The 11008-nt window shown below is 43.6% G+C and overlaps 1 protein-coding gene across 1 annotated transcript; it reads left to right on the forward strand.

The window, feature by feature from the left end:
* Positions 1-3436: 3436 nt before the first annotated feature.
* Positions 3437-9255, forward strand: Plk2 (polo like kinase 2). The gene is made up of 14 exons (XM_031360354.1): positions 3437-3837; positions 4391-4498; positions 4646-4762; positions 4961-5090; positions 5266-5353; positions 5817-5912; positions 6060-6258; positions 6346-6493; positions 6760-6857; positions 7102-7231; positions 7452-7692; positions 7806-7935; positions 8183-8293; positions 8430-9255. Exons 1-14 carry the CDS (start codon positions 3577-3579, stop codon positions 8619-8621), a joined length of 2049 nt encoding a protein of 682 aa, XP_031216214.1. The 5' UTR covers positions 3437-3576; the 3' UTR covers positions 8622-9255.
* Positions 9256-11008: the final 1753 nt, after the last annotated feature.

The raw sequence follows: 11008 nt of genomic DNA on the forward strand, positions 1-11008 counted from the left end.
AGATTCTTATTCAACTATGGATGTTGATACTGATTCATGCAAGAAACATCAAAATTTATAGGAATGGATGTAGTATTCAGTAGACTGTCAACTGCCAGCTTCAATGTCCTCCCCCAGAATACCAAACCAGCATTAGGAAGTCATTAGCATTTGTCCTAAACCTAAAGAAGTCTCTGTGGACCTTGACCTTTCCTCTGGGTCCACTTCTCCTTCAGAATTCTAGGGGAAATAAGTAGGATGGATGATCCTCTTGGGGAGAAAACCTGAAGCCACCGAGGCAACAGCATCTTTCTCATTACGTAACAGGGTCTACTGAGCTACTACTGATTAACTAGATCTCTGATCAAAACTATCTGAGGATGCATACGTCTGCTTCTCTCCTTCCCATCCATGTAACACCGAATCTCTTGTTAGAGCTTCAGAGGCAGGACAAAGGACATTTGAGTCCCTGGTCCTCCCCAATAAGGCGACAATGAATAAATTCCTTCCTGCTTCCCCATGATTCTTTCTGTTTGGTTTCTATAAGTAATAGTTACTTCTATTGGGATCCCTTCTCCCACTGCTTCTTCTAATACGGCTCCCTTGACATACGAATCTCAAGGTGGGACGAAATGCAGTTCTTTTGTTGATTCTAATCTCTAGTAACATGTACTGAAGTCTTATTCCTCACTAATGTAGCTCATCTTCTAACACACAAAAGTTCTCTCTAGATGAGATCTACCATTCGTTTCATTATTCTGCCCCTTTGGTAAACTTGCCTAATTAACTTAGCAGCTTACTTGCAACAAATTCATTGTAAGTCCCAACAGCTGTAAAAGAAAGGTTATTCTTTCTTCCTTCTTGCTTAAAGGTTATTTTGCTATTTTTGATCTCTTGAAAGATGATAGAAGTCAGTCAGCTTCTCACCCAAAGCCCCACTGGGATTTGGGCACTAAAATCTCCATCCAGAGCATAGATTGACAGAGAAATACTTTGAGATTTCTTACTAGTGGAAAGTAGCTTTGTTGTTATGTGGACTACAGTTTCCATTCCGTCCACATGATGGCACTACCATAAAGAAAATCAATCTTTCCCAGTTGGCAAGCACTCAGCATTGGTATTTTATTAAATGCCTGTATATTTTTGGTAGAATTGAATTTCACACGGGATGTTCAACAGTCTAGTAAATACAATAGTATCCTTAGAAAAATATGTAATGGTGTACAAGACAAAATTGAAATTTAAAAAATCTCATTAACTGTTCTTTCAGTCTTTTCATTGTAACACACACACACACAAAATTAGAGCAAAACTCTCTCTGGGAAAGTAAGGTGCTCTTCTCCAAGCAGCAGACTGTCTCATCCAATGGCTTCGCACAGGCTAAGGCGCAAAGGTCATAGCCAAGTTTGCGAATAAAGCAGAGGGGTTGTGTCATTCTGCTTCTCTGCTTCCGGCCCCGCCTCCCTCTTATTCAAACCTGGAATAATCTTGGGTTAAAGTCTCCTGTCCTTTGTGAAGAACATGCCCGGGCTTGCATTGAGATAAAGCACCTAAAGGGAGAGTGTCTTGCCTGTCTACCCCGAGGTGGTAAGGAAGCTCCCCTGCATTGTGTTGGAAGTAGCTGAGGTGAATGTCTTTTTAACTCTTAGACTAGATTTATCTATGTTTGATAGTGGTCTGGAGGAAACCTATTTACCCTTATTAATGTGGAATTCTACATGCTGTTCTTTCCCAGTTGGCACAGATTCAGCATTGGTATTTTATTAAAGGCCTGGGTATTTTTGGAAGTCAGAACTCCAATGCAAAGCAACTGCCTACATTCTGTGTTAAATGAGACAACGGGCCAGGTGTGAAGTTCACAAAACTTCGTGGTTCTATGAAAAAAATGTGTTGATAATCGCTATTTAAATTGTCTAAGATCCAGTTTCTTCACCTCTAAGAGGGGAAAGATGTAGACTAGACTATGTCACTTCAAAGCATGTCTGCAGGAAACTAGAATAAGTTACCCTCGATATACTGCTGAGTCAGGATAAGTTTGAACTGAATTAAAAGATAGGTAGGCACAGAAGCTCTGAAAGTGGTACAGTGCTCTTTTGTAAGGAAAAAAAAATTCACATTTATTAAAAGAAGTCTCAAATCCTAAGAAAGTCTCTTGAACCAGACAAAGAGAATGATTCTAAGTAACAATTTTATCAGTGAAAAACATTAACAAACGCCTTCCTGATTTACTCCCTTGTTCCTGATTGTCTTTGTTTCCTGTCTTTTCCCCACACTCTTGTTTTGGCTTCTGATAGCATTCAAACCTCAATTCTAAGCCTTGTTGGAGGGTACTCATTTCGTTGCGAATGGATAAACTTATGTTTCTGCAGTTAATCTGTCCTGCTGGAGGAACCACAGCAATAGTTTAAAAGGGTAGAAGGAAAATGATATTCCCTCCCCTAATACAGCAGTATTTCTCATTCAGGGATGTATTAAGATGATATAGACATTTCAGAATAGCAGAATTTCAGTGTTCAATTCAGTACAGGACTCCATAAGCGCTGGTACCATTGCCATTGGAACAAGGAAGAAGGGTAACTCTGAGCTGTTAGAACTGAATGGTAAAATCGAGCTTGTTGACAGCCACACTTTAGCTCAGCAATCTGAATCACCTATTTGGAACACGAAGTCAGAGATGACTTCATTTGTAAAATCATAATTAGCAACAGAACACTTTCAGCGTTACTGTCGAAGCCCACATTGCTGCGAATGAACCTCAGACCCGTTAATCGTTTTTCTGAAAAATTCCACAGGATGGCGATCTTGCTTAGACTTGTTGCGTCCTAGACCTCCGGGCGTCAAGCCCTCTCTCCTCTCCAAGGTTAAGAGCCTGGCCTCTGACAGGGGTCACTTATCAGGCGATGGGAAGAGGCTGCGGAGAGCTCAGATACTCCCACGCCACAGCCGATCACCCGGATCTACGACCCGGATTGCGGCTCATTTCCTAGCTGCTATGATTCTGCCTGGTGCCGGGCTCCGCGGAGCCAGCCACTGAGCCTCTCGGTCCACGGGGTCCCGTAAAGGTGCCCGCGGTGGCGGCGGAGGTTCCCAAGCACTCCGGGTCTCCGGGTGCAGCCCCGCGAGGCTAGCTGGCTGACACGGTGTAGGGTTGCACAGCGGTCAGGAGGGCGGTGCCAACCCTGCGGCTCCCCGGGCTGCTACCCCACATCCCCGCCCGGCCAGGACCCAGACAGGGCGTCCGCCCTTGGGTTTCTGTTTTCCACGTCCAAAGTCAGGGCAAGCGACGAACTGGGGGTGCTTTGCGTACCGCCGCTCCCAGGCTAGGTAGAAGCCCACGACGGCCACGCGGCCACTCCGCACCTATCCACGGCGCGCACTCCAGAGGCGGTGGGTGGAGCGCTCTCCGTGACGTCGCGAGGTCACGCCCACCACCGGCGCGTATTTAAAGCTTCGCTGCTCGCTCTCGCTCGCACAAGCGGAGCAGGACGTCAGACTCGAGAGTGGGGAGAGGGACTGGGGCTCGAGGGACAGGGCTAGAGCGGACGCGTGTCCGCGCCTCCGAGGTGGCAGTAGGCAGTGTCGGGTGGCGAGGCAACGATGGAGCTCCTGAGGACTATCACCTACCAGCCGGCCGCCGGCACCAAGATGTGCGAGCAGGCTCTGGGCAAAGCTTGCGGCGGGGACTCAAAGAAGAAGCGACCGCAGCAGCCTTCTGAAGACGGGCAGCCCCAAGCCCAGGTGACCCCGGCGGCCCCGCACCACCATCACCACCATTCCCACTCGGGACCCGAGATCTCGCGGATTATAGTCGACCCCACGACGGGGAAGCGCTACTGCCGGGGCAAAGTGCTGGGCAAGGTGAGGAGCGGCGGACGTCAGGCTGCGGGGCGGGAGGGCGGGCTGCCCGGGCAAGCTGAACGAGCAGGGACCCAAGCGCCCGCTCTTCTCGCTCCTTCAGCTGTAGGGTTCCCTGAGCGACGTGGGTCCCTCTTGGGCTTCTGTGCTCCGACAGCGCTGGGTTTGCATCCTCAGCCTGTTTTCCTCCCCGAGTCAAGGAAGGAGGATTGAAGGCATTCTACCTTGGCCCCAGGCTCTCACTATCTGATCCCCGGGGAGCTAGCCTGTCAAATTTCTTCAGAGAGCATTTCCCCCTCTTTCCCCCATCCACTCCCTTCTCCTTAGAGTTCTTTGTAAAGGGGAAACGAGAAAACTGTACTGGTTTCCAGGAATGTGTTTCCCTTCCTGAAAAACCATTTTACAAAGCAGATTGTATCGCTCTGCCTACCCTCTGTTCCTCAAATTTTGCTTCCCGCCCCTATTTATGTATTCATTTATTTTAAACGTTGGCCCTTCATATATATAAATATATATTTGCCACGCTCAATTCCATCTCGGCTTTGTTTCCTTTCAGGGTGGATTTGCGAAGTGTTACGAAATGACAGATCTGACAAACAACAAAGTCTACGCTGCAAAAATTATTCCTCACAGCAGAGTAGCTAAACCTCATCAAAGGGAAAAGGTGTGTATGACTGTTGAGTAAAGTATTTTCTTTGTGTGCAGGGATGGCCCTACCCTGTTAGAAAAAAATGTCTTCTGCATGTGTAAGCACTGCCTTCCGAGACTCGGTGAGAGCCTAATGAGTCTTATCTGGCTTTTTTTTTCTTAGATCGACAAAGAAATAGAGCTTCACAGAATCCTGCACCATAAGCATGTGGTGCAGTTTTACCATTACTTTGAAGACAAAGAGAACATTTACATTCTCTTGGAATACTGCAGTAGAAGGGTAAGTGTTAACTCCTGGGTCAGCTCGCTTGCTAACAGAAAGCTGGACTGGTGTTTGGATTACGTTTTATCATCAGTTTTAGCCGTGACAGTTAAGTATTCTCCCACCCTATGTGGCTGCATCACTAGTCCGGCAAAGGGAAGCCCGATCTAGGTAACTTTATTTGATGAATTCTCCTTTCTCCCCTTCTCTTCCTAGTCCATGGCTCATATCTTGAAAGCAAGAAAGGTGTTGACGGAGCCAGAAGTCCGATACTACCTCAGGCAGATTGTGTCAGGACTCAAGTATCTTCACGAACAAGAAATCTTGCACAGGGATCTGAAGCTAGGTAAGCCTTCGATGGCAGCGGCTGGGGGAGGGGCTGGAGAGTGGGAGCTTTCCTCTGCCTCTACCCTTTTTAGTGGGGATCTAGTTTTTTGAATTGTTGCCTTCAGTGGAGGATGCTGGCCTCCAAATGTGAACCTTTCCAAGGGAGTTCATATTTCTTTTTGTTTATCTTCTAGGGAACTTTTTTATTAATGAAGCCATGGAACTGAAGGTTGGAGACTTTGGTTTGGCAGCCAGACTGGAACCACTGGAGCACAGAAGGAGGTAAGAGTCATGCTCTTCCTGGGTTTTCTGGAGACCAAATACACCTCTGTTATTAGTTCATAGAAAGTTAGTTCACACTACAATCTGCAAACCACAGCAGTGTTACTAAAAGGAAACCAATGTTCACTCTGAGTTAGATACCTTACACCTCTAAGTTGATTATTAATGCAACCAATAAAATAAATGTTTAAGTTTACTTGATATACACACACACAAGTACACATACACACACACTATCTGGTCTCATTTGGTTAAAACACTTGGTCATATGGGCTGAGAAAACTGTACAACACTTTAAAAAATTACCAAAAGAAGTTTGGTCAAATAAAAACACTATAAAGTAGTCAAGTAGGAAATGAGCAAAAATTTCCAAGCTTTATTTCCCATTGATTCATGCCCAGAGAAGTAAGTTTAATTAAAGTCATAGTTCCTAATGAGATCTTGCTATATTCTGCCTTCTCAGAACAATATGTGGAACCCCAAATTATCTCTCGCCTGAAGTCCTCAACAAACAAGGACATGGCTGCGAATCAGACATCTGGGCCTTAGGCTGTGTAATGTAAGTAAATGCACAAGAATGTCTTAAAAAAAAAAAAAGAAAAGAAAAGAAAAAAAGAAAAGAAAATGAAACAAAGTTGACTCAGTCATAATGCTCAAGAAGAGCTCCTTCATGACCATTTCTGAAGATGTGCTTCTGTGTACCCAGGTATACGATGCTGCTAGGACGACCTCCATTCGAAACCACGAATCTGAAAGAAACGTACAGGTGCATAAGAGAAGCACGGTATACAATGCCATCTTCATTGCTGGCCCCTGCTAAGCACTTGATAGCTAGCATGCTGTCCAAAAACCCAGAGGACCGCCCCAGTTTGGATGACATCATTCGGCATGACTTCTTCCTGCAGGTCAGTGCTCTTTGACCTTTCTTTACAATTGCGTGTCATTGCCCTGATTGCTGGAATGGTTTCTGATGGTCTCCTCTGGTTCCACAGGGCTTCACTCCAGATAGACTCTCTTCTAGCTGTTGCCACACAGTTCCAGACTTCCACTTGTCAAGCCCAGCTAAGAATTTCTTTAAGAAAGCCGCTGCCGCTCTTTTTGGTGGCAAAAAAGACAAAGCAAGATATAACGACACACACAGTAAGTTTCCCTATCCAAGATTTCCCTTGAGTTTGATGACTACATTGAGACTTTACCTTTAGTGTAGCTTGGTATACTGCTGACCTTCGACACTAATAGCAGTGTAAATATACAACTAGAATGGATTGATAGCTTTGGTTTACCTGAACACTGAAGTGTGTGATGCCTACATAGTTGCAGCTGAAGCCAATGATGACATGGTGCTAACTCTGTTCCACCTTTATTGAGATAAATTAACATGTGCAACTCTTTCCCTCGATTTACAGATAAAGTATCTAAGGAAGATGAAGACATTTACAAGCTTCGGCATGATTTGAAGAAGACATCAATAACCCAGCAACCCAGCAAACACAGAACAGATGAGGTATGTCGGGGAAGGCACATAACGAAAAGGCCATTTCCATTCTTGGGTGACCTGCATTTTGATGATTATCGGGGCTGAGGCAATGCTTCCAGTCAGAGTACTGCAGCAGATTTCTCTGGCTTATATCCATTGCTCTTTGATAAGCTTTTCCAGTAATTATCATAATCTTATGTTAACCTGAAACTTCAAATGTACATAGACCTAGCCCCTTGGCTCATTGTATGGCTCTTCTCTCCCTTTCAAGGAGCTCCAGCCACCTCCCACTACCGTTGCCAGATCTGGAACATCCGCAGTGGAAAACAAACAGCAGATCGGAGACGCAATTCGGATGATCGTTAGAGGGACGCTTGGCAGCTGCAGCAGCAGCAGTGAATGTAAGTGCTCGAAACCATATTGTAAATAAACTGGAAGACTAGTGCCGAGTTACCCAAGTCAATTTAACATAGAAATAAAAGTATAGAATTAAAGAAAAGGCAGTGAGTAACCATGATTCGTATTTCTCTGTCTTTCCAATTCGAAGAGGGAAACAGCATTTCCTGATCCCAGGGTTTAATTGTAAACAATGTTGTCATTTCCGTTTCTGTGACTCTGCAGGCCTTGAAGATAGCACCATGGGAAGTGTTGCAGACACAGTGGCAAGAGTCCTTCGAGGATGTCTAGAAAACATGCCTGAAGCTGACTGTATCCCCAAAGAGCAGTTGAGCACGTCCTTTCAGTGGGTCACCAAATGGGTCGACTACTCCAACAAATATGGCTTTGGGTACCAGCTCTCAGACCACACTGTTGGAGTCCTTTTCAACAATGGCGCTCACATGAGCCTCCTTCCAGACAAAAAGTAAGTGTGTCTGATTAACGCAATCCACCAGTTCTCTGCTATTGGGCTAATAAAATCTGGAAACAGTGATGAATTGCTTCTAATCTTTCTTTTCTCTCCTTCCTGATTTCTAGAACAGTTCACTATTATGCGGAACTTGGCCAATGCTCTGTTTTCCCAGCAACAGATGCCCCTGAACAATTTATTAGTCAAGTGACGGTGCTGAAATACTTTTCTCATTACATGGAGGAGAACCTCATGGATGTAAGTACCATGTCGTTTAGAGCAGAGATAGGTGAAGCAGTCTAGATCCAGTAGCATCTGCCTTCCTTTGAAGTCAGTTTAGTTTAGATTCTCATGCCTTATCTTAGATGCAGTGCAGAGTCAGAATCTCTTTGAGGCAGAGCCAGGAATCTTGAGGCCATTCTGAGGCTTCCGTTTGAGAGGCACTGTGTAATGTCCACACGGTACAGTTTCAGAGGCATTAACCCTCTCTCCTGATTTCTTTCAGGGTGGTGATCTCCCTAGTGTGACTGACATTAGAAGACCTCGGCTCTACCTCCTTCAGTGGTTAAAGTCTGATAAAGCCTTAATGATGCTCTTCAATGATGGCACATTTCAGGTAACTGAGCCTTCTATGGACCTACATGTTTAGGTCCTGAAATCTTTTTCTACCTAGCTGCTTTTTTTTTTTTTTGGCAGAACCTTTATTACTTCTCCTTTAGCAAGTTCTAATGTCTATGTTTATTTTTTTAAAGGTGAATTTCTACCATGATCATACAAAAATAATCATCTGTAACCAGAATGAAGAATACCTTCTCACATACATCAACGAGGACAGGATATCTACAACTTTCAGACTGACGACTCTGTTGATGTCTGGCTGTTCATTAGAATTAAAAAATCGAATGGAATACGCCCTGAACATGCTCTTACAGAGATGTAACTAATTGAGCACATTTTCTTGAGCGGACCTCATGGGACTCTTTTCTACTGTGAGATCAACAGGGAAGCCAGCGGAGGGGTACAGAGCATATTAGAGAGATCGGACAGGTGGTGGTACGAATACAATCCCACTGTGGCCTGCTGGACTGCTGGAACCAGACCAGCCTAAGGTGTACAGTTGACTGTGGACAATCCTAAGTGTGGAGCTGTGTGCAGTTTTCCCTGAGATACCTGTCTTTAAAAGGTTTATCGGACAGTTTTTGCAGAAAGATTCATTGACTCTGAAGTTCTCTCTGTGGAGAGCGTTTGTTTTTTTGTTTTGTTTTGTTTTTGTTTTTTTCAGTTGGAAGACTTGGAACTGTGAATATACTTCCTGAAGGGGAGGGACAAGGGAGGATGCTCCCTTGCTGTTTAAAGGCTACAATCAGAGCAGCTTTTGGCTGCTAAACTGTGAACTATGGCCATACATAATTTTTTTTTTTTTGTTATTTTTGAATACACTTGTGGCTGGAAAAGTGCATTCCTTGTTAATAAACTTTTTATTTATTACAGCCCCAAGAGCAGTATTTATTATCAAGATGTTCTTTTTTTTTTATGTTGACCATTTTGAACTCTTGGCAATAAAGAGTATGAAACAGAGACAATGGCCTCCTGTCCTTACTCCTATGCAGCACCGTGCCGGCGGAGCCTTTAAGCGCTGGTTCTGACATGTCAGCACAACATTAAACACATAAACAAACTAGAAACATCTTTACATTTCCTAGTGACACTTCTAGGAAATCAGTCTTTAATGTCATAGTTATAATCATGGACTTTGCAGTGGATCTAACTTGAGAAGTATATAAAACTGTTGTCACTTTTTATAAATCCCTCCTCCCAAATAATTGGACTCCTGTTGAATTCCAAACCACTTTGTTTCTAAAATAGCTCTTCAAGAATCATTTAACTAAGAGCCAAAAAGCAGAATAACCCCGTGCAAACAGACCTCTCATTACTAAGTGAGTAGGTTCAGGAGGTTTACCTTAATATGGACAAAACTATGTGTTACAGTAAATGCATCATTGAAATGTGTTACTCAGCTTTAAGTTGCCTAAACCACTTCCAGCGCCCCTGGCAATTAAGCTTCATAATTCTAGTCGTAGGAAATGCTTTGCTAATAACTCGCTGTTTTCCTTCTGGTGCATGGAGATTGAAGAGATTTATGTGAACCAAGTTATGACGTAGGTTCATCTTTTTAAATTACTAAGTTATTGACGAGGCAAATCTGACAAGGTTTTTCTTTCGGTGAAAGCTGTAGAATTGTGCTATTTATCCTGTTAACTCTGAGCATACAATGACCTACACATGGCCCTAATAAAACTTGTTGTTGTTCAACTGTAATCATACTACAAGGAAGATGTTATCCTGGGAAAGAAGAGCATTTTGCTCTAGAGTAAATGGGAACTATATGTTATATTTTTCTAAAAGTAGATTCTGTGCCTCATACACTTAGTGAAAGCCACAATTGAGAAATTGCTATGGCTATCATGAGTCCTCAAACACCCTTTAGGGCTTTGGGGTGTCTATGCATCAAAATTTTTTTTTTTAATGACTTACAGTGATGGCCAAGCAAGACTAAGTAACAGGTGTGTAGAACTTGAATCTAATTTTATGAGCAAAGAACAAGCAATACAATTAAAATAGTGAAAAAAAATCCTTTCCTTTTGAGTTTGACATTGGAACACCGAATTTTACTGTAAGGCTTTAGAACAGGCTTAACCATTCTTTTAGTTACTGAGTATGTGCTGTGTGGTGAGATGCAGGGCCTGGCCTTGAGTGCAGTGAACCCTAGGTCTCTTCTCGCCCTGCAGGGAATCTCCCAGAGGCAGACAGTGCATCAGCCTCCATGAAGTGCTGTGATATTATGATGAAGGTATGCACTAGGTACTGTGATAATTGAGAACAGGAATCAGGGAAGAGCCCTGATTATGTGGTAGACTCAGAAACAGCTTCTGCTAGAGAAGAAAGATCTTTATGCAGAGGTTGTCAGATGTTTGAGGGTCAAAGAGTTTGGAAAGTCAAGAGATGCCAAATAGGTTTAAGCAAGGGAAATAATAGAGAAGAAGAAGCCTAAGACTGAGAGCGTTCATAGCAGGATTATGCATGTAAAACTGTGGTATGAAAAGCTACAAGCAACAGCTAATGTATCTCTCCACGCATCTTGATGCATTGAGGCTACATCGTGAAAACCAAGTATAGACCTACTGAGAGATATTTTTGGTTTGTTTTGGTTTTTGTTTTTTTTGTTGTTTTTGTTTTTGTTTTTATTGAGAAGTTAGCTAAGGTTGGCTTGGAACCCAATATGAAACCTATCCTGGCCTGGAACTTGGTAATAATTCTCCTGCCTTAGCCT

Source organism: Mastomys coucha, unplaced genomic scaffold, assembly GCF_008632895.1.
Source record: "Mastomys coucha isolate ucsf_1 unplaced genomic scaffold, UCSF_Mcou_1 pScaffold8, whole genome shotgun sequence".
NCBI classification, from domain to species: Eukaryota; Metazoa; Chordata; class Mammalia; order Rodentia; family Muridae; genus Mastomys; species Mastomys coucha.